Here is a 22,681-nt window from a genome sequence, read left to right on the forward strand (position 1 = left end):
TGCAGACACATGCTCCTGCATATAGCTTTTGCATAGTTTCTGGGATCTGAACTCAGGATGTCAGGTTGAGCCATCTTCCAGCCCTGCTCCTACTTTCTTGATTGAGACAGTGAATTGCTGTGGAGCTCTGACTGGCCTCCAGTTCTTTAGGAGCTTAGGCTGGCCTTGAGCTTGCAGTGCTCCCCTGGCTTAGCCTCCTGAGTGTGGGGGCTACAGACAGGGCCACAGTGCCCAGACTTGAATGTGTTTTAAGTGGTTAAAAAACTAAAGGTGGACAAACATGTAGCATGAATTCCCTAATTATGATGCAGTTATTCAGTGCCCAGTTTACTATTCAGATTTGCCCTTTTTTCTGCCAAGTCTTTTTGTTCATTCATTCCTTTGTTTGTTTGTTTAATTTGGGATTTCCAAAGATATAAAATCATGGATTTTGAAATAGAAAAGGAATTTTTATAATGTTTGTAAAATTTGAGTCATAAGAGCTAATGTGAACACATAATTATCAGTGGTTTTTCACTTCATGGGAGAGTCCTTACCATTTAGGGTATCTGTAAAACTGAAGGTCCCAATGTGGTACACATTTCATGCAAAAAGATAGTGTGAACCAAACTTCCCTTTTTAGCCAGTTTGAAATTATGAATGCTGTGCTTCAGAAAACAACCACACCTGGCTACCAACCATCCCTGACTCCACAGAAACTTTTGCAATTCATATCGTATGTCCAGTAAAAGAGGAATACAGTTTCAGAAAGTGAGTGTGACAGTGGCTTGAGATGTCTCCCTTAAGCCCCCGTGTGAATCCTTGGCCCCTGGATGCTGGCATCATTATGTAAAGTTCTGGAAACTTTGGGAAGTGGGGCCTACCTGGAAGAAGCAGGCCACTGCAGCCATGTCTGGTGGAGCTGTGTGCCACCATGTCCAGCTCCTCCTCACTGTTCTGTTTCCTGTCTGCCAAGTGGTCAAGAAAGTTCTCCACCACAGATCCTACTGCTCTGTTCCATTCAATCAAAGGGCCAAGCCACCATGGACTAAGTGTTCTCAAAGTGTGAGCCAAAACAAAGTCCCCCTTTAATCTACTGCATCCGGGCTATCATGTATTAGAGAACCCTGTTTTAGTGGTGATTGTTTTCCATTGTATTCTCTATTCATTTAGTGATTCTACCTCTTTTGTATCTGTGAACTCAGTATCTAGGTAACTTCACTTTGTAGTTTTCTCACTGTCATTGTCTGCCTGGATTTTAGTTCCTTGTTTCTGCAGTGATTAAGAAACCAGAAACGTGTCCAGGGGCACAGCAGTGTGCAGGGGAGGCTGTACTCTCTGTTGGCCTTGGCCTCATTGATGTCTTCTTAGCACAGTCAAGCATGTGATCTTGCGTTTTATGGTTATTTACTGGTTGACAACTCTTCTAACAAAAATCTGCTCTCGTCTTGGGAGCAGAAAAGGAGCACACCTGGCACTGTGCTTGGACCTTCATGTTTCTTACCTGCTGTCTCTTGAAGCTTCTGGCCAAGGGCCATCTGCACATGTGCAAATGGACTTTCCTTTGTCTCCCTCCTTCCTTCTGAACTCCATGTAGGGATGGTTAATGATCTCAGTGAGAAGCAGCTGGAGAAGGTTGGAGTCCGGCTTCCTTTCTAGGTCCCATTGCTTCATTCTCTAGTCAAAGTCTGGAAGGTGTCGTCTACCTATTTGATAAGAGGAAATGTTTTAAAGCAAAATTTATTCCATTTATTCATGGAAGTTTTTTTTTCTTAGAATGTATTTGTGCTTCCACAATGACAAAAACACAAATAGAATTCTTTAGGCATAAATATTTCAAAATATGTGCATTTCTAACCTATTGAGTATGTGTGTGTGAAAAACTAATGGTTTATTACAATAAATTTACTAATGATGCTCTAGTTTATAGTTTTAAATCTGAGTGAAAGAATATTCTTCAGGGGGAGCACCCTCTCAGAGGCAAAGGGGAGGTGGGAATGGGTGAAGAACTCTGGGAGGGGAAATGGAAAGAGGGTCAGGCAACATTTTGAATGTACATAAATAAAATAATTTGATGAAAAACACTTCATTTATCTATTGCTGCAAGTTTTCGGTGTTTGTTGTATGTTGTATGTGTGTGGTACACACATATGAGTGAGCATGGCCCTGTGTGAGCATGCAGAGGCCTGAGAAGGACATTGGATATCGTCCTTTCTTACTCTCCACCTTATTCCCTTGAGATAAAATCTCTCACTAAACATGAAGTTCAGCCAGGTTGACAGACCAGTAAGCACTCAGCAAAGGCCTGATTCTACCCAAGTATTACATTTACATAATCCTCTGTTTGTTCCCTGCTACAGGTTTGATCTCAGGTCCTCATCCTTGCAGAGAATATATCTCATAGGTGATTCGAGACCCTTTAAAACTGACAGTCAGTACTAACATTACACTACCACAAGTAGAAATTTTCATTGTGATGATGAATTTGGGAACGGGATCAAGGGACATGAAAACATCAGGTGTTTATGTAACATAAATATCCCAAGAAAACTCAAGTCTTTAGGAAAAAGTAGAAACCTTACCTGGCTTCTTAGCAAATCATAATTCAGAGTCACTGGAATAGACACAACCACAAAACCAAGTGATCTTGTTACTGTTCCATTCTAAGTAGCCTGCAAATGCACTTCTCATTTGAGAACATGCCTGCTTGGCTCACATACCCACTAGCGTGTGTCTGTTGTATCTCAAATTCCAGAATGTTGTTATGCAGCAATTTCTTCTGAGATGAAACGTTCCATTCTGCAAGGAGCTGTTAAGAGTCAGAACTAAACAACTCATAAATTTTAGAAAGTCCCTGAAACTGAGCAGATGCATTATGCCCCTCCCTCTTCTAAGCTTATAAAAGTAGTAGTAAGGACTGCTAAGAGACACTCTCAGACAAGCTGAGGTGCCTTAAAGAGTCCCTGGGTAATAGGAGCTGCCTTTAACTTGTAAAGCTGCCTGCAAGTTGTGCAGTGGGCTCTAGGTTTCCAGAGTTCATGAACTCTCACCCTTGCTCCAGTGGGCTTTTGGTGATGCAATTGTCTTTCTTTGAGCCATTTCTACTCTTATAAGTAGCCTCAGTAAAACACATTGGTTCATCAAGTTGAATTGTTGTGGTATCTTTACTTTGATCTCTTGTTGATTCCCTGCTTAGGCTGAAAGAGGTTTTTTTTTTTTTTTTTTTTTTTTTTTTTTTTTTTTTTTTTTTTTGTCTGTCAAAGAAGAGCATCATACAACAGACATAGCAGTATTATTGGGATAATGTGTCATCATTTCCCCCGGGAAGAATTTTTATGCTAACTACTTCCCTACCATCCACACTTCAAGTCATGTTATCTGTTACTAACTGTTGTCCAGTTACACAGGGTAACACTCATCACTGAGTAGAGTGACAGGGGTCAGAATATTGTCACTTCAATAGAACCTTCAATAGAACTATTGAACTATTCAATAGAACTATTGGCACTTTGGGTGAAAAAGGCTATAGTTGTTAACAGATGTTCTCAAAGGCATTTGTCCCAAAATAGATGAGGAAATCTGAAATACCTCCACCCCCGAATAGCTATACACCCCAAACTCGAATATACCTCCCTTACCACAAACACCACATTTGACACATACACCTTCCACACACAATACACACAAGCTGTAAAATAAATGTTATAGTTTATTGAATCACAGTGAGTCTGGCTCACTGGTAAATCTGAATAGTTCTTATAAAAGCATCTTTTGTATTTTCCTTTCAAACTATAAAGTTTTAATGGACCAGAAATGGTTTTAAATTTTTTTTCTTCTGAAAGATGAGAAAGTGAGAGCAATAAATTGAGTTGGGGTTGGAGGAGGAGAGGAGGAGAAGAAGGAAGAAGAGGGGAGGGAAGGACAGAGGAAGAGAGCTGGAGCTTGTAGGAGCGCACGAAGGTTAAAGGACTGAGATCAAGGTGGTCCCTCTGCCATGGAGGTAGAGTCTGGAACTCTGGGCAGTGGCATCTTCCATTTCATGCTCACTTCATCTTAACCTCATTTCCACATTATGTCTTCTGTTCTCTAAAACCAAGCAGCACAATGGGAGGGAGAAGGCACTGTGTTAAAACATGTTTTCATGCTCTTAATACAAAGTGTTTTCTTAGTCTAGGAAGCAAGGGCCCTGACATTTGTGTGTATTCTTCCTGCTCTCTGATGCCTCTGTGCATCCAGACTAGCAATCTTGAAGACAGATGTCACTAATAATCTTCCTACGTTACTGAAAACACAGGCCATCCCTCCCCTGAGCAAGTGGGTGAGTGACAAACAGAATCTTCAATATGAGGACCGTTTAGAGAAGTGTGTTCATTTTTTTATTTGCCAGTTCACTATGAGTAAACTTAAGGTTACAAACTTGTACAAGGCCAGTGTGAATGGCCACGGTTCCTAGTTTTTCTTAGTGGCTTAAAATTTTAGTCCCCAGCAGGGAAAGTGTATCTTAAATGTTTGCTTACCACTCTCACCTTATACAGCTCATTTTCCTTACCCAGTGGCTAGAATACTGTTTCTTCCCTGCAAAGACAATGGATGTTTCCATTTTCCAACCCATCTGTCAAGCACACTTAATTTTTATTTTCAGGTTTTGAGTCATTCATATGCTGGATTCCCACAGAATGGAGGAAAATGAAGAACATTGCTTTTCATGTCTAAACAATGATTTAATTAAAACTTATCTCATCTGGCTTCCAAATAGAAACACATTTTAGCAGAAAGATAGGCTGGACCAAAGCCCATTCCAAAGAAGAGTGGGAATATTCATCAGAATATAATGCAGGAGAACTCCCACAGATGCTGCATGGACTCTGATGGGGGCCCCATTCATAAATACAAACAACGATCTCAACTTCTCGTGACAATGTCTTTCTACTCTGCTTATGACAGACTTCCTGTCTGGCGGCATGAAAGGGACTACACAGGCAGCCCAACACTGACAGAGCCCAGGGGATTCCAAATTAGGTCAAATTGATTTGGGAACCTATCAAAAAGTGACCAGTTACAAAGGGAAATTAAAGAAATGAATAGCTCCTAATTCACAAGATATGTAAAACATGAGATGAGTCAGCAGACATTTCTTTAAAGTCTGCCATGCATGTGTGTCTCTGCATGTCTGCCATGCATGTGTGTCTCTGCATGTCTGCCATGCACGTGTCTCTGCATGTCTGCCATGCATGTGTGTCTCTGCATGTCTGCCATGCATGTGTCTCTGCATGTCTGCCATGCATGTGTGTCTCTGCATGTCTGCCATGCATGTGTCTCTGCATGTCTGCCATGCATGTGTGTCTCTGCATGTCTGCCATGCATGTGTCTCTGCATGTCTGCCATGCATGTGTGTCTCTGCATGTCTGCCATGCATGTGTGTCTCTGCATGTCTGCCATGCATGTGTGTCTCTGCATGTCTGCCATGCATGTGTCTCTGCATGTCTGCCATGCATGTGTGTCTCTGCATGTCTGCCATGCATGTGTGTCTCTGTATGTCTGCCATGCATGTGTGTCTCTGCATGTCTGCCATGCATGTGTGTCTCTGCATGTCTGCCATGCATGTGTGTCTCTGCATGTCTGCCATGCATGTGTGTCTCTGCATGTCCCTGCTCTTTAATTAGACCAACGTGAAATGCTCACTATTCTTGCTCTTATCATTCACTATAAATAATCTAGAAAGTGCTTTATCTTCAGAAAAAAATAACGGTGCCTTATATTATCATGATTAAGAAGATTGTAATGTTCACATGTTTGTAATCACAGAGCACTATTAAGCTTTATTGGAGAATTTTGTTTAATACTGCCTTTGTCTGATTAAATGAAAATTTAAAACTAAGTTGAAATATAAAGCAGAATCTGGGAAAGATAAGGTTGAAGAAAATCTTACCAGTCAGAGATAGCTTCCATTACCATTTCTGCAATATATTAATGTATATATACATATTTTACATAAAAATAGGTACATAGAAATATGCTTCAACAGATATGCAGTTATATATGTACATAAGACATTGTTATGCAATCAAATTCAACAGTGGTTTTAACAGAGCCTTCTTAGGAATACAAGGTAGGCATTTTGTCAGATCAGTGGGTAAAAACATTTTTTTACATCAGCATAGAATTACATTATATTCGCTTTCACTGAATTTGCTATATATTAATCGGCATTTAGGTTGGTTCCAATATTGTTGTGTAGCACTTCTTTTCTGAATTAAGGTATTTCATCCTGGAGGTAAACTTCTTAAGACTCAGGAAGTTCTTAAGGAGGCTCCTTAAGGGTCAGGGAGTAAACAACTCACAAGTCTCACAAAGTCTCTGAAACCGACAAGATTCACAAAACTCCCCTCTCCAAGGTCATGTAAGCAGTAAGAACTGCTGAGGAGGGTAGACTCTGTCCACTGAGTTGCCTCCAAGTCATGCAAGAGTGACCCAGGGTTCCACCTTTCATGAGTTGTCACCCATGTTGGGATGGACTTTTAGGGATGCAGCTGTCTTTGAGGTGTCCACATTTCTGTAAGTAAATCCCTAATATCCCCTAAGTAATCTAATAAACTCATTCAGTCACCAAGTTGGACTTTTGTGGTTTGGTGACTTTTTTTTTTTTTTTTACATCAGTTCTTTATCTGGCAAGAATAGATGATTACTCTTGTGTCCTAGAAACAGCAGCACACAAGAAATACTTCTTTCTAAAACCACCATAAACAGAATTAATACATCTTTCAATTAAAAGTTGCATACATATATGTGACATACTATGGGCCACAGATCATATATATTCAATGGCAATAATACTTCAAACCTTTGAAACAGTGTTCTTACTTGGTGACACAAATATACAATTTTTCTACTAACTAGAAATATTTTCCATTTCCTCTCAGGTATTCTTTCAGAGCAGTTAAGTGGTGAGTACTGGTATCTGCCTTTAATGTATTAACACCCCAATCGAAGCCTTCAGAGATACCTGTGAGGTAGAGGAAACACAGCACACCAAATGGTGTGAAGCTTGAAGTGCACCATGCTCTTCCCAGCAGACCAGCGTGTGCTCCCTCACTTGCCGGCCTGGAGGACACTGGGCGATTCTTACACACGTGATTTCTTTATTTGTGACCTTTCTCTCCGACTGTCTTTTATCTCATAACTGCTTAAATTGTGAAAACACACACACACACACACACCACACAATAGTGTCTATGATCTTAACTCAACTGAAATTATTTTTTAACCTAAAATACATTAGCAATAAATATAAAATTATTAAAATCTTGTTTGGTTCTTGAATTTTAGTGGTTATTTTTTTTCTTGTCTATCCTACAAATTTTGGTATTTATCAGAGACTCTAGACTCTTTCCTATCCCTCTTAATTAAGTAAAGAATCTTTAACTATAATATTTAAAAAGTCCTGAGAAACATTTTGGCTTTTGGGCTACTACTGGTATATTTCCGGGTACTGTGTAAATCTTTACTGTGTCATTTAATTAAAAGATAAAGGATACCTCAGACATTTGTTAGTTCTGTTAATACATTTTAGTCCATTTTAGAGAAGATATTTGAAAAATAAGACAAATCATTGAAACCATCAGATTAGAATTAAAGACATTTATAAAATTTTACCTTACATGAATATTGTTAGAGCATTTAAAAAGTGTCTAACAGTTAAGTCAGTCTCATTGGATTAGTAATTTATTTAGTATGTATTTGGAAGTACTCAGGAAAAAAAATGCTTACCTTTATACAATTTCTCCAGCTTTCGAATATAGCTTTCCATACCTTGAGAAGAGTTCAAATGACGGCAGAACAGTCTGAAAATCCTAGGAGAAAGAGCTCAGGTTACCATAGAGACCCCACTGGTTTCTACTGGCATCGTTATAGTTATCGTTTGATTAACTTGAACTCTAGGGTACGTTTGAGCAACCACCCTTCATGTTTCCTCATCAACACCCCCCCACACATTGTGGATATTTTATCAGTTTAAAGATTTCATTAAATTCACATTCATATTTTGTTTGCTTGGTTTTTGTTTGTTTGTTTCTAGGTTTTGGTTTTTTTTTTTTTTTTTTTTTTTTTTTTTTTGCTGTTTGTTTTGTTTTGTTTTTAGACAAAGTCTCATTGCGTAGCCCTGGCAGTCCTGGACATCATTATGTGGGCCAGGCTGGCTTCACACGAGTGTCAGTCTTCCTCTATCTGTCTCCTGAGCCCTAGGATTATAGGCACACAGCACCACACCTTGCAAACACAGAGTTTTTCGTGTCTACGGGTGGTAAATGTAAGCAGCTCCAGGCCTTGCCAACATGAGATTTAATGACATGCTTTCAAGGAGTTTGCAACATGATAGCCTTTGCCTTGGTTTTAGGGCCTTCTGTACTTAGTTTTTGTCAAAGTAAATATTTGTTAACAGAGTCACAAAAACAGGAGTGTGATGTGTCCAAGAACCTTCACGGAAAGTGAGCTGGAAGCTCCTCACACTTGACTTGTTCCTTAGGAGGTACATGTAGGAGGAGGTTTTTTGCAAGTAGCCAGATTTGAAGCATTTGATTAAGAAATGTGTTTCCACAGCCTGAGGGTTAACGAGGCAGCTCCTATACCAACTCCAAATACTGTGAATAAATTGAAGAGATTTGGTTTTCTTCTTAAGAGTCTATTAGTGAAGAAAATTTTGTCTGAAACTGTCTAGCTGAGGAAAACCGAGGAGAAAAGCTCCATCCTTGGCCCAGGTCTTTAGAAGACACACACTTTACAAGTACATAAAAGCAAGATTCTCAAAAGAGCCTGTGGTGCCTCTGTGTCTCTGTTGTTACACATCTGTGTCTCTGCTCTAGAGCAGTAGACTCCTAACCCTAAGCATCTGTTTTGATGACTAACCTTAGGCCCCAGGAAAATACCTGTACTCGTCTGAGTTTGTCTGTCCGAGGGGCTGTGGTGGACCCTGCTTCCAAGTGCAGGGATAATGTGTACAACAGAGACTCAGATAAAAAACTAATGAGTTAGTTCAAATGAAATGCTTCCCCACAGGGAGCACAATGTGAGTGATTGTGTACAGTGAAGTTTGCTTTTCCTGTGGGGCTCAGCAGTGTTCCTTCTGTCCCAGACATAGCAGAGGTAATGCAAACCCATCTCACTGCACTATCTCAGGCATGTTTACCAACAGCTAGGACCTCAAGCAGCTCTGCGCCTTGCATCTGTAATGCTCTGTTGTCTATGTCTCTGGTATCTCGATGGGCACCATAGCCTAGAACTGTGAATAGCTCCATTTGTGTAAGCGCGTATAGTACTATCTTACTTAACTTTCAGAACAAATAGGCCTGCGCCACATGAAAGGCTAAAGAGGAATGAAATGTGAGAGATGTCAGAAATTTAGGTCTAGATACAGGGAAAATGAAATCACTAGTTTTTCTTATTCTTAATCTATCCGATACCAGTCTTTGTTATGAAGTCATGGTAACAGTAATATAATTGGTGAGTATGGCAAGTGATGGCAATGTGACATGGAAGGGTCTGGAGAGGAAAACAAGGGGCATCTGTTAAAATCTTTTCAATGTAGGCCAGGCAGTGGAACTTGGAAGGTGACTCATTTGCTGTAAATGTATACCCACACTCTAGGAGACATGGAACATTATAAAATGGTTAATTCATAGCAGATTACTAGACGAAGATGAAAACAAACTCAGACTAAATAAAGGGCAAGTGTGGCAAAGAAAAGGCAGTGACCATGGTGGTTGATAGTGACCCAGATGCGCTAATAATCATTTTATACAGACATGGTCTAAACGCCCCATAAAGGACAATGGAATGCGGAATAATATATTGCCTAACATCTTGCTTTAAATAAAAGACACAAATAGTGAAAAGCAAGTGGACAGAGAAAGGCCCTGCGTGTTCACATTAGCCAAGGAAGAAACGAAAATGCTATATTAAGTTTTGGATAAAACAGATTTCAGAGTAAGGAAAATGATCGGGGATAGTGAGAGTGACTGTCGAATGCCAAAGGGGTCAAGTCTCCAAGAAGACCTGTCAATCAGCAATGTCCATGTGCCTAGAATGAGAGGGTCAGCGTACATAGGGCAAAGCCTGATAGAGCCGGTAACAAGTGGATAGATTCACTATTGTACTTGGCAAATTCCACACCTCTTTATCAGTGACTGACAGATCCAGCCGGTAGAAAATCAACAAGGGTGTAATTGAACTGAACAGCACTGTCAATCAACTGGATGTAATTGACATCTATAGACTTTTTTATCCACCAGCAGCAGGGTGTACACTCTTCACAGATTCATATAGAAAGACCACCAAGATAAACTATGTACTGGACCATAAAACATTTTAACAAATTTAAAACAAACCACACAGGTACCGTTTCATAAAACAGCAAACTTACACTGGGCATCAATGAAAGAGACATGGAAACCTCCAAATATTTGAACATTAGATAGTGCACCCCTAAAAAGAACACAAGTCAAAGAAACCTCAGGAGGAGACCAATCTAACTGGGAGTGGAAATAAAGCTTCTGCAGATGGCAGAAGCACCAAAGGCAGCCTGTCAGCAATAGGGGCCACAAGGACAGAGCGCAAGGCGAGGCCTTGCCCAGTGACAGGAACATCAGCTTCAGGAAACAGGAAAAGAGAAGCACTCATAACCACATAGAAGAAAATTACCCAAGTAGAAATCATGAAACCAAAAGTAGAAAGCCGGCCGGGGAGATGGCTCAGCAGGTAAAGTGCCTGCCCCTCAAGCAAGGAGGCCAGACTCTGGCCCCCAGTACACTTGTAGTTCCTGTACTCTGGAGGTAGAGGCAGGGGATCCCCTGGGTAGATACCAGCTGTAAGTGGTGAGGCTCAGCTTCCTCAGTGACAAACCCTGTGACAAGAGCAGGAGACAGAAACACGCCAGGCAGTTCTGCTGTGGGGACCTTGAAACTGAGGAATACTGTTTCCTCTGCTGCACTGGAGAGCTCTCTGGTTTTCCCCAATACCATTGGCCTCAGTAAACAAAGTGCAAAGTAATGAGTACGATGGTCTGTGTCAGCTTCAGGCCTCCACAAGCAAGTGCATATGTGTGAATGTGTACCTGCACACATGTATACACACGTGTAAACAAACATACACATGCGCACAGACATAAATATACATACACAGATGAAATAGGGAAACAAACATCAAAAACGTCATTCACTTCCTTGAAAACATTGATAAAACTGGGAAACTGCTAACCAAGCTCAGCAAGAAAAGAAAGCGAATACACCAAAAGCTAACACCAGGAGACGGACCTCAGGCTCTGAGAGGACAGTACAGGGATACAACGAGGAAGTTTACAGTTGGAAACTGGATAACAGGCAAAGTCAGCCAGTGCTCTGAGAGACACCACTGAAACTCTACTAGGATGAGCAGATGAATGGAACAGCCTGTATCTGTTTAAAAATGGAATCAAGGCATCATTCTTTCCTTTAGCCACAATGGTGTCTCATTAACTGTCTAGTGGGGTGGTGGGCATTGCGACTTGATTGTGGAGATGAACAGGACAGTGCAAGACTCTTAGCTCCGTGTTTTCTCCCCTCTACCCATTAGTGGTCAGAATCTGCTGGTAGTCCACGTATTCTGTCCTCTCAAGTGCCCACTAAAGTAACCCACTGGTTCTCTGACAAGTTTACAGCAACGTGATAAGGTAGGCTTTGTTCACAACTCCTCGTATTGGTATTTTAAACAAGTACCCTGAGCATACATAAACACATGCATTGACATGTACAATTAAGATTGATTATAGTCAGAAGTTCTGGGCTTTTCTTCCTTCAGTCTTGTTATGCTCTTGTGTTCTTAATTTTGACTTCTGTGAGTTATAGAGTTTCCAGTCCCCATGCATCCAGCTAGCATCCGGGCCTGTGTACACAGAGTGCTGTGTCCTGTCCAAGTACTGGTACCAGGATTTAGTCCTGCCTAGGGCCAGACAATAGACATACACTTACACTTATATGGATGAGCATGGATTGTCCACTCTCTCCTATAGAAGAAAAATCTTTCAGAAAGCCTTTACCACCTTGGTTTCACTTTCTGTTTTCCAGTCCTTCGAAGCCTTAGCTAGTAACTAACGACAGCCTTTGTCTGAGAAAACCTCTGGTCCTGATTCCAAGTTCCATACAAGTTGCTTCTGGCACAATAAAACAGTCACCCTGCCACGAGAAGCGATTTACTCATGAGGTTAAGAAGCCACCTGCAAGATGCTCTTAAGGGGCAGGTTAACCAGGGGCTGGGGGTTGCTTTTCTGAAAAACAGCCCCATTAAGAACAACACGGGGATAGTGATTCTCCATGCTGCCGTAGCTGCTGCCTGCCAGAGCGGACAGCGCTTGCTGCTAGGATGCCCAGCCAAACACAAGTCATCCACTGCAGCAATGAGCTCCTTGGGACAACTTAGGAGAGTTTGGAAGTGAGTGGCTCTTTCAGTTGGAAAGCAGCCCAGGTCCATTTCAAACCCAAGTCAAAATGACCAAGAGTGAATTTCCTGGGCCACTCACCCCAAAGTGTAGGAACGCTTTTTATCTACTTATTTTGTAGAAATTTAAGATTAAAAAGAAGCTCTGATTTCGGTTTTAAACTCAAACATTAACTTCCCCCAAGGACACATCCTGGGAGAAGCACATTTTAAAGACTCCAACAAACATGCCAGGAAGAAAGACCCAAGATAGGAGTTTATTAGAGAGATGGGCCCTTAACACAGTAAACCTGGGTAAACAGAAGCCACTTAAGCTGACCCTTTTTGTTGTAAAAAGATAAGGTGCAAATTTGAGTTACATAGAAACCGGGCCTGGGAACAGAAACCAGGCCTAGGAACAGCTGTTTGAAATTTAGCCTTTGTGGTTATTGTTAAAGAGGTAATTGTATACCTGCCCTCGTAAATTCTGTAAAAATGGTATGTAAGCTGCCCTTAGCTTTAATTTGGGGTTCCTCTTGCCTGCATGCAGGGGAACCCCAGTATACTGGTTGTTATCTTATCATCTTATCATCAATAAACCTCATGTTATTGCAGCGAATCCTGTCTGTGAATATTTCTGGGGGAGTGCATCCCCTGGTTTTGGATTTTTAGGTCCAACAACTGAAGGCTTTCCAGCACTCAGTCAGAGCGGAGCGTGTAAGCAACCCATGAGCCCATGCGCCTCAGTGAAACAATGCTGCTGTGCCACGCACAAAGTCCAGAGAGAACGAGAAAATCACAGGTTAGGCACATACCTATCAGCTGAAATTATTTTAGTATAGTCAGCTTTAAAATATTGCAGAGATTTTTTTCTCTTAGAACTAAAAAAAAGAAAAAAAAAAAAAAACCAAAGTAGATGATAAGAGATGTTTGTCTGAATATTAAATGCTATTTTAGTGAAAAATTATCTCCTGAATGAAACCCCAAATGCTCTTTCCAGCTAGTCTTCCAGATTTTCTCTGCTTTTCACATGGGAGTTCATGGGGTGTTTTCAAACAGTACCTGTAAATACAACCTAAATAAACCTTGTAAAAGTGTTCTCAGTTACTTTCTGCTAACTTTAAAAAACACTCATTTTGGAAGCCACATGGGTGAGAAATACACTATTAATTTCCTCCTGGCTTTGGTGTAGGTAACATTGCTGATATATGAGTCATGATGACAATGGTGGCTCACTCTGCAAGGACGTCAAGGCTGCTCTGTCAGAAGTCTGCAGCTAGTCATCTCTGTGTGTGCAGATGTGGATTCGTGATGCTCACATCTGAGGGACCAGAGCCTCTCTCACCAGGTCACCCCTCTTGCTGAACATTCATTCTGTGAAGAGCTGGAAGGTTTGAGCATACATGTGAAGACTCCCTGTGATGTCCTCACACTGAGGTGTACTCCTCCCCTCTTCTTCGATACAGTGCCTTCCCCTGAGCCTTGTTTGTCTGGAACTCTGCTACCCGGCCTGGCATCACACTCCAGATCCTGTTGCCGGCTTTACAAATGCTGAGCTTGTGACTGTGCTCCAGATTAGGCCACCCTGTTCCTCTACCCCACAAACATCCAAACATAAAGGGCCTATACTCCTGAGCGACAGATGGGTGTCCAGTCTCCTAACAGTTGGCCACCTTGTGAATAAACTTTCCCCTAAAACACTCACGGTTTCAGTGAATGGCATTCGGCATCTCTGGCAAAGCTGCTTAGTCAGTCAGGTTCTGTCACACGAGGAAGCTCTGGGATGACAACAGCATCTCCACAGTTTTATCCAAAGCACAAACACACTGGGCAGCTGCCTGAGCTGAGGATGCTCCTTTCAGTTTACTCCAAGGTTTCTAGAAAATAGCTTCAAGAGTTCTGTTCTTTGTATTCTCCTAAGTCATCCAGACGTGGGCCTTATATGAAACTACTTTGCTTTGAAAGGGTCAGTGCTTAGCTGTGAAAATGAGAATTGTCAATCTGAACCTAAACAAAAGCAGAATTCATCTGCATATTACCTTATAGCCTGGAGGCTGCCTCCAGGGGTTGCCCACAGATTTCCGGGGCCATAGACTCAGAAGTACTACCGTGGAGCCCAGGGCCTCCAGAGAAGTTTTGTGATCTTAGACAAGCCCTAAAATGTCTACCATGCTTGTTACCTCCTAAAATTTGGGAAGCTGAGTCAGGGGGATCACAGGTTCAAAGTCAGCCTGGGCTCTGTAGAAGGTTCCTTGTCACTGTGTGCCAAATAGAGAGACATCACCTCAACCAACAGTGACACCAGAACCAGTGTCCAGCATATAAGTACTTATTTTTAAAGAAACACTCAAGTGCTCTTGTTTTTAAAGTAAATATGATGAATAGTCTCATATGCTTTCTCAGGCTCACTATACTTGACTTAGGTCAGGAAGGGCACAGCCAAACTGTAGAGTTATGTATTTGAGTTGCTTCTTTCTCTGCTTTCTGGAGGCATCTCTCCCCAGAGCTTCACCCTCTCACTGTCGTTGAGCTCACATGTTAGTTCTCATAGTCAAGTCCCCATCTCGTGCGCTGTCTTGGCTATAAATGCACATGTAGGTAGGCACTGGCAGGCCAGAAATATGAATCAGCACACAAGCAGTGGGGATTCTTGTTGACAAATCTATTGTACTGTGGGTTATATATGTCATAATAAAAGGAGTATATGATATAACAATGTGTCAGAAGAAATAGATGCACATACAGAAATAGATGTATGCACAGAAATATAGGTATAGATATTAAGTTTATTGCAAATAAAACAAAGTAAGACATCCAACTAGATACATGCTGTAGTTAGGAAGGTCCATGGCCTGCTCATTGATTTTTATCACATAGCTAATGACATCATGGCAGGAGGTTCTGGTAACATCACCTGTGTATCGCTTGTGTGTACACAAGTTAAGCAGGAGGAATGTTGGATGAGACTGGTACTTAAGGGAGCATGTGGCTTGCACATGGCTAATCTACTGGAAAATACGTCGCAAAAATGTTCAGAGCTAGAATCAGGATGGCTTCACAAGAACAAATTACAATGGGAATAACAATAGACACTACCATTATAGCATTCTGAAATAAGTGTTTCTTGGTAGAAGGAAAACTGAATGCCTCTGTGTAAGAGGCTCCCTAAGGATGACCACATTGAAGGCTGGAGCGGCTAAAAGCCAGGTGACATTTTATTCATGGTTGTATTCTCAGGATTTAATTTAATACAATTGGTAGGCACAAAATGGGCTTGGTAACTACCTGGCCAAAGACATGGCTGAACAAATGCACACACGGGCTTGGCCATGCATCCCTTTGTGGGCAACACATCTTCAAGCCTGTCTGTCTTTCAGCCTGCCTCTCTAGAAATGTCATCAGAATCTTAGTGTCAAGTCACACATTGACTGAAGGCTTTAGGATACCAGCTAGCACAATAGCCTTGAATCACTTCATAGCTATAGCCCAAGACTCAAAGTACATGTTATGAACCAAGAGTGTCGGGTCCACTAGCAAGAAAGAAGCATCAGACACTATATCAGAGTTGTATAGCCAGGGCCTTCATCTGTCTTGTCTGTCTTCTATGCCATTATAGTACTGAATACATTATGCATATGCAATTACACACAAATAAATCTTAACTAAACAGAAATGCAGGCCTTTTAAGTGTGACTCTACTTTGTCAGAAAGTGGGTATGATGCCTTTAATGAGGACTTCATAAGAACAGAGCTGTCACACAGGTCTAGACCCCTGACTGGCACATCTGTTACTGCTCACTTGTTACCCCCAATCCAATGCTTGCAGTACTTGCACAGTCATGTGCAGGGTCAGGACTCACATCCTCAAGAATAACGCTTAGATGTCTGAGTGCTTTGAACCAAAGGAAAGGGTCTTAGAATCAAGACCCTTCTCACCCTCTCTGGTCCTTTTTAGTCAGTAGAAGCCCGTTTTTTTCCCAAGGCAGGCTGTAATAGCTAGAATCCTCCCCATCCACGCCAGTAATAAAATGGAGACAAGGTTTTAATCCCCTCACCTTTCTGAGACAGCACTGGCCATGAAGAGACTCTCTGACTTACCTTGTCTACCAGGAATACCAGACATAAATGTTATATATAGAAGCTAAGAAGACAGTGAAGAGATAGGCCCTGTGTGTTTCCCTCTGCTTTAAAAAATTACATCATACCATTTTTCCAAGCCTGTTTCTACATGGTTATCTTTTCCTCAAAGAACCTGACGATCAGAGCAGATGGTGCCCATGAGTGTTTAGATCTACAGTTTAATATTTGGTGTTCACGGTGGCCCTAGAAAATAAAACTACCACAAACGATGAGAGTAAAGAGTATATTCTATAGTTAGGTCACAGTTCTGTCCAGTCAAATTCATTGTGCATGAACGTGTAGCTTCCCACACTACATGGCAGATTCTAAGCCACCTATGATGAGAAATTGTCAGAAAGGCCAATGAATGAGAACATGAACACATAAGATAACGTAATAAGTTAGAACGTGCACACAGATCTTACCTAAATCTTCACGGGCAGTAGCCATGTATAGGATCCTCCCTGTTCAGAATGCCTGGGATGGAAACGCTTAGGCGTCTTTTCTGTGGTAATGGATTTTAGAAGAATTGCATTCATGTAACTCAGGACATATGCTGGTGATGGGTCCAGATCCAAATAGGGAAGTCATTTATGTTACAAAAGCAGAGCCCCTGCTTGGCTGAAGGCAATTTCATCAACTACTTAAATGATTCTGAGCAGGAGAGAGTCTCATGGTGAGTCTCACAACGGGGTCTCACGGTGTGGCCCTTTCCACTTTGGGCCACCTCCACCAAGAGTTTCAGATTTTGAGTTTTCAGGCCAGGAAATAGTTTTGTACATTAGAATTTGAAATTTAGTTTCAAAAAGAATAATTTTGAAGTCAGGACAATTTCTCTGAGGTAAGAACAGGCTAATGTGTGAGTGGAACTTTGATGAACATTCTGTACACCCATGGCCAACCCCAGATTTCCACCATTGCTCAGAAATGGTCACATTTGTTACATTGGTTTCTTTATGCTCTTTTTAAAAACTGATTTTAAACATTCATTTACTAGTGTGGAAGAGACCCTTCCCCTGGCTGCCTACAGAAGACAATCCCCTTCTGCTGCCTGTGGATCAAGATGTAGAACTCTCATCTCCTCCAGCACCATGTCTGCCTGCACACTGCTATGCTTCCTGCCATGCTGATAATAGACTAAACCTCTGAAACTGTAAGGTAGTTAAATGTTGTGCTTTATAAGATTTGAAGATTTACCTTGGTCATGGTGTCTGTTCACAGCAGTAAAACCCTCAGTCAGTCATGTTATCTCTTCACAGTAATAAAACCCAAACTAAGACAGAAGTTGGTACCAAAAGGGGAGTATTGGTGTGATAGGCTTGACCATGTCTTTTGTTTTTTGTTTGTTTTGTTTTTTGTTTATTTATTTGTTTGTTTTTTAGCAATGTGGATTTGGGGACTTTAAAAACCAGTGGAACACTTTAAGTGGAGCTTAATGGGCTATTCTCATAGGAATATGGAAGACAGTGGTGCTAATTTGAACTGTAGGGACCTGGATCAGAAGGTTTCAGAGGAGAATAATTTTAGTACGTGGCCTAGAGTTCAAAATCAGTGTACAGGCAGTGAAGAATAAGAGAACAAGTGGGCTATGTTCCAGCCTCAGAAAGCAGCAGAACCCAGCAGTTCCAGCCATGTGGCTCTAGCTGAGAGTAAAGAATAGAAGGATGTATTAAATGGTTACTAGGAAGTGAAATGGAACTGAGTCCTGTGTTAAAGAAGATAAGGAGTGAGACTTTGGGGAAAGATCCTACCCAGATAAGTTTACATCCAGGCATTGTGGTGCATACCTTTAATCCCAGGAGAAAAAGCCAAGCAGATCTCTGAGTTCAAGGCCAGCCTGAGACAGACCAAGTTCTAGGTGAAGAAAAGCTTAAATCCAAGCATGGTGGTACACACCTTCAATCCTAGGAGACAGTCATGCAGATCTCTGAATTCAAGGTCAATCTACAGAGCAAGATCCAGGACAGCCAAGCTTAGGCAGTGAAGGAGTTGGAAAAGAGGAATCTGGTAATAATGTAATAGAACAAGGGGGCCATGTTCCAGCTCCTGCAAGCAGCAGAACTCAGAAACTTTGGCCACGTGTCTCTGGCTTTATATTCAAGAAGAGACAGAGACTATTGGGGCAATTGATGCTGGTTAGCTAGAGCTAAGAAATCAGCAGTGATTAAGATGAGACCAGCATCCTTGAGTTGAATTCTTTTGGGAAGTGTTTTCTGAGAGCATAAAGAAATGGTATTCCAGAGATAGTCAAGGTTGCACCTCATGCTGCAGCTAGACTCGGTAATGTGTAAGAATCACCCAGATAGTACAGGTTTTGAAGGCATAAAGGGATAATGGAGAGCAACTGAGGCTTAGCACTGTGTGAGGCCAAGGAAGGCCATTGGTGAAGATACATCCTCAATTGTAGCCAAGATTGAAGGGTCATGCAAAGAACTTAAGGCTGGACACCATGGAGGGAGTCTATGGGATGGTATTGGTGAAGTGGAAGGCTATAGTTTCAGTGGAACACTCCATGAATTGAAGATGCCAGTACTATGGGTTTATCACCAAGAACAGCAGCAGCAGTGGAGGGGAGTCAACCAGAGCCTAGAGTTCTACAGAGGGCAGAGCTGGAGAGTGACCCAAGCTCCTTGGAGGTGCCCAGAAGATGATGTGTGAATCCAGACATTGGAACAAGAAGCTGAGAAGTTGACATTGACATGGAGACCCCAAGATGTTAAAGATGTCAGAGCCATGAACTATCTGCTGAGGGAAACTGCTAACAGGGAGTTGAACCAGCCCAGGAGAAAGAAGTATGCTGCAGTCAACAAGGCGAACATGGAGAAGCAGAGTTTGGAGTTTGCCCAGCTGGTTTTCTGTCTTATTTTGGTCCACTATTCTTCACTATAACGTTTTGCAATGTTAATGTATATTCTGTGATATTGGAAGTACATGATCTGCTGTTTGATTTTGATTTTATAGGGGATTACAGTTAAAAGTTTATATGAATATCAGGAAAGACTTTGAACTTTGGACTTTAAAACATTGCTGAAACTGTCATATACTATGAAGACTTTTGAAGTTGGATTAAATATATTTTGCATTATGCTATGGTTAGGTATGACCCTCATAGACTCATATGTTTGAACAAGCCTATGATGGGCGCCAGGGAGTGGAATGTGATGGTTTGAATATGTTTGGCCCATGGGAAGTGACACTATTAGGATGTGTGGCTTTTTTGGCGTGTCATTCACTGAGGACAAGTTTTGAGCTTTCAAAGACACATTATTCCTATTCTGTCTTTCTCTGTCTGACTGCTGCTTCCTCAGTAAAATGTGAGCTGTCACCTTTTCCTAACTCCCAAGCCATTGCTTCACTATCCTGGGCTCTAATCTTCTAAAACCATAAGCCTAATTAAATGTGTCTTTTTATAGGTTGCCTTGGTCATAGTATTTTCGTCATAGCAATTTGAGTTTACCAAGACACTTGCTCTAGTGTTTTGCCCAATATACTACATAGTGGGATATTTACTATCCCTTTCTCTTAAGACTCCCCTCCAATTCCAAATACCTTTCATGTCTCCTTTCTTGCTATCTGTCTCTATATACAACAACTCCTACTTATATAAGCCATATACGAGAAAAGAACATGCAAGTTTTTTAAATCTGTGTTTGAGTTACCTACATAGTATAGTATTTTCCCAGTCACCTGAAGTCTTTATTTTTATTCAGTGACAAATAGAATTCTATTGTGTAAATAAATAGAATATTTTTTATTGTCTAAAAAAACCCCAAACCCCCCCCCCCAAACCATTCATTTACTTATTCATACAGTCTTTTAAATTAGGTGTTGATCAAGTGCCTTGGCAGTAAGAATATAGTAATGGTTAAGTTAGGCAAATTTTCCTGTCTCCATGGAATGAACATTTCTAGAAACAGGAGAAATACAAGAAGTAAACATGGGACAGAAGTGGGAGTTAGACAGGTGGGGCTGGAAAAGTACTTGTGATTCCCATTACGTGTCAGGGAGGCTATCTGAAGACACATCTGCCTAACCCTGAAATACAAGAGTAACCCTGTGAGCACTACCACACCACTAAGTCTGTTACCACAATACTCGTGTCATAGCACATGACCAAAATCAAAGCACCTCCAAAAGATGGTAGAAAATTTGGGGGGGGGGCGCTAAAAATTGTCAACTGTTGTTAATGCCTTTAATATTTGCAATGCGGAATTCTGGTCAGTGTGCAGACAGCGAGCTAGGGGTACCCTGGCCTTGCAAGTTTAAAGAGCTCTCCCGACTCATGCTGCTCCCTCACAGCCAAGTCTGATCCATATGCTGCCAGCATCTAGCACACCCTGAGGAAGAGGGTGACAGCTCTGAGGTGAATGAGTACCAGCCCAGCATATTGAGTGCTCTTGCTGTTTTTATACTGTGGAGCAGAACTGTCTGAGAGAGACACTGGAGATGACTGTTGATAATGGTTATCTCTTTCCTTCACTGAGCCCTTAAGCGGTGTCTGATGTCAAAAAAAAAAATTAGTTCGGAAGAAATTCAAATAGAAAGATTAGATGTTGTCTGGGCAGCTGGGAATTTGGTCTATCTGTGTGTATGTGTGTACTCATGCATGTCTGTCTGTATATCTGTATGTATGTATGTATGTATGTATGTATGCAATATATATGTATACAGGCCCATTTGCCTACGGACACACACACACATCCAGAGGCCACAGGGAAACATCATTAGAAAGTGTCCTTCTATTGTTCCCCACTTGCCTTACTTCCTTGCAACAAAATGTCTCACTTCATCTGGAGCTTCCTGTTTTCAGCTAGGTGGCAGCCAGCAAGCCATAATGATCCCCTTGTCTCTGTTTGCCCCTCCCATTGCAGGGGTTACAAGTACTCACCAAAACTAAAACCAAAACAGATAGATAGATAGATAGATAGATACATAGATAGATACATAGATAGATACATAGATAGATACATAGATACATAGATAGATACATAGATACATAGATTCATACATAAATACATAGATACATAGATACAGATATACATAGATAGATACATAGATATATAGATAAGGTGAGAGCCATCTTTGTAGCATAGGCAGTTTTAAGAGCAATAGGAGACTTCTATGAGGATCAGGTTTCTCTCTGTGGCCACCGACACTGGTGGGAGAAGTGACCCCGCCCCCTAAGGAGACCCATTTTTCTTCTGTTTTCTTCCTGGAAACTGTTCAGGCTGAGGTTTGTGATGGGATGTATTATTATTTCATGGTTAGCAGGAAGGTGGGCCTATGCATAGCACATCTGGTGCATTTTCTAATTACCCTCTGAAAAGGCAAACATCCCTGAAACAATAAGCTGGCTAATTTAAAAGGCAAAGCTAACTAAAATGCAGGGCAATTTTCTATGTATTTTAACAGCTTTACATGTGCAAATCTTACCCTTGGAATCAACTAGTCATCAGATCTTAAAAGAAAAAGCAATCCTGCCTTGCTTCATAAAAGCAGTTCATTTCCTTCTGCACGCATCTTCATCAAAAAGCGTTTTTCACTTGTTGATTTGAGGCTATGCTGTGAGAGCCCATGTGATAATGTTCAGTATAAAAATCAGGAAATTAGTCTCACTGCGGGAGCCTGCTAAGGACGCCGTTTTAATCTTATCCTTGAAGCACTGGCAGAAAACATATTAATTGTGGTTTAATTTATGCAACAAATATTTCATTTTAATTATGCTTCATTTTGTCAAGCTATAAAAATGTCAACAGTTCTGACAGTATTTTTCTTACAAGTTTTTTTTCCAAATGAAAGAATTAAAATCAAGTACTGTTTCTGAAAGAGATTGTGAAAGATTTCTAATTACTGCTTGTGTTTTTGAAAAATTGCCAGTCTAGTAACCCCAAAATAACATCTGGGAGTGTGTGAACTTGGAGCTTTATTACTCAATATTTATAATTCTTAATAATATACATACATCATTAATATAATAGAATTCCCACCACAAAGTTTTTTTTTTTATAATTACAGCATATATCAATAACTGTCATTACTGTAAATGTTCTTTCTGCCTTTTATCATTTCTCTCAGGGAAACTAGGATGAGGATAAGTGAGCTGATTGCAGCTGAGACAGGGCGCTGAGGAAGGAGTGTTTCC

The 22,681-nt window shown here is 41.1% G+C and overlaps 1 protein-coding gene across 3 annotated transcripts in view; it reads right to left on the reverse strand.

Annotated features, from left to right (window-relative positions):
- Positions 1 to 22,681, reverse strand: part of Spata17 (spermatogenesis associated 17) — a 198,535-nt gene that overhangs the window by 19,030 nt on the left and 156,824 nt on the right. The window contains exons 10-12 of one of the 3 annotated variants that reach the window (XR_013112958.1): positions 7,747 to 7,829; positions 2,700 to 4,065; positions 1,484 to 1,685 (exon numbers count right to left, since the gene is read on the reverse strand). Coding sequence is in view for 1 of the 3 variants with exons in the window: in XM_076941585.1 (XP_076797700.1) it covers positions 7,749 to 7,829 (81 nt within the window). In the remaining 2 variants the exon portion in view is untranslated. Of the gene's footprint in view, positions 1 to 1,483; positions 1,686 to 2,699; positions 4,066 to 5,771; positions 6,983 to 7,746; positions 7,830 to 22,681 lie in introns of those variants that run through there. The other 2 variants (XR_013112959.1, XM_076941585.1) reach the window with 2 other exon arrangements.

The sequence above is a fragment of the Arvicanthis niloticus genome, chromosome 10, assembly GCF_011762505.2.
Source record: "Arvicanthis niloticus isolate mArvNil1 chromosome 10, mArvNil1.pat.X, whole genome shotgun sequence".
Taxonomy (NCBI): domain Eukaryota; kingdom Metazoa; phylum Chordata; class Mammalia; order Rodentia; family Muridae; genus Arvicanthis; species Arvicanthis niloticus.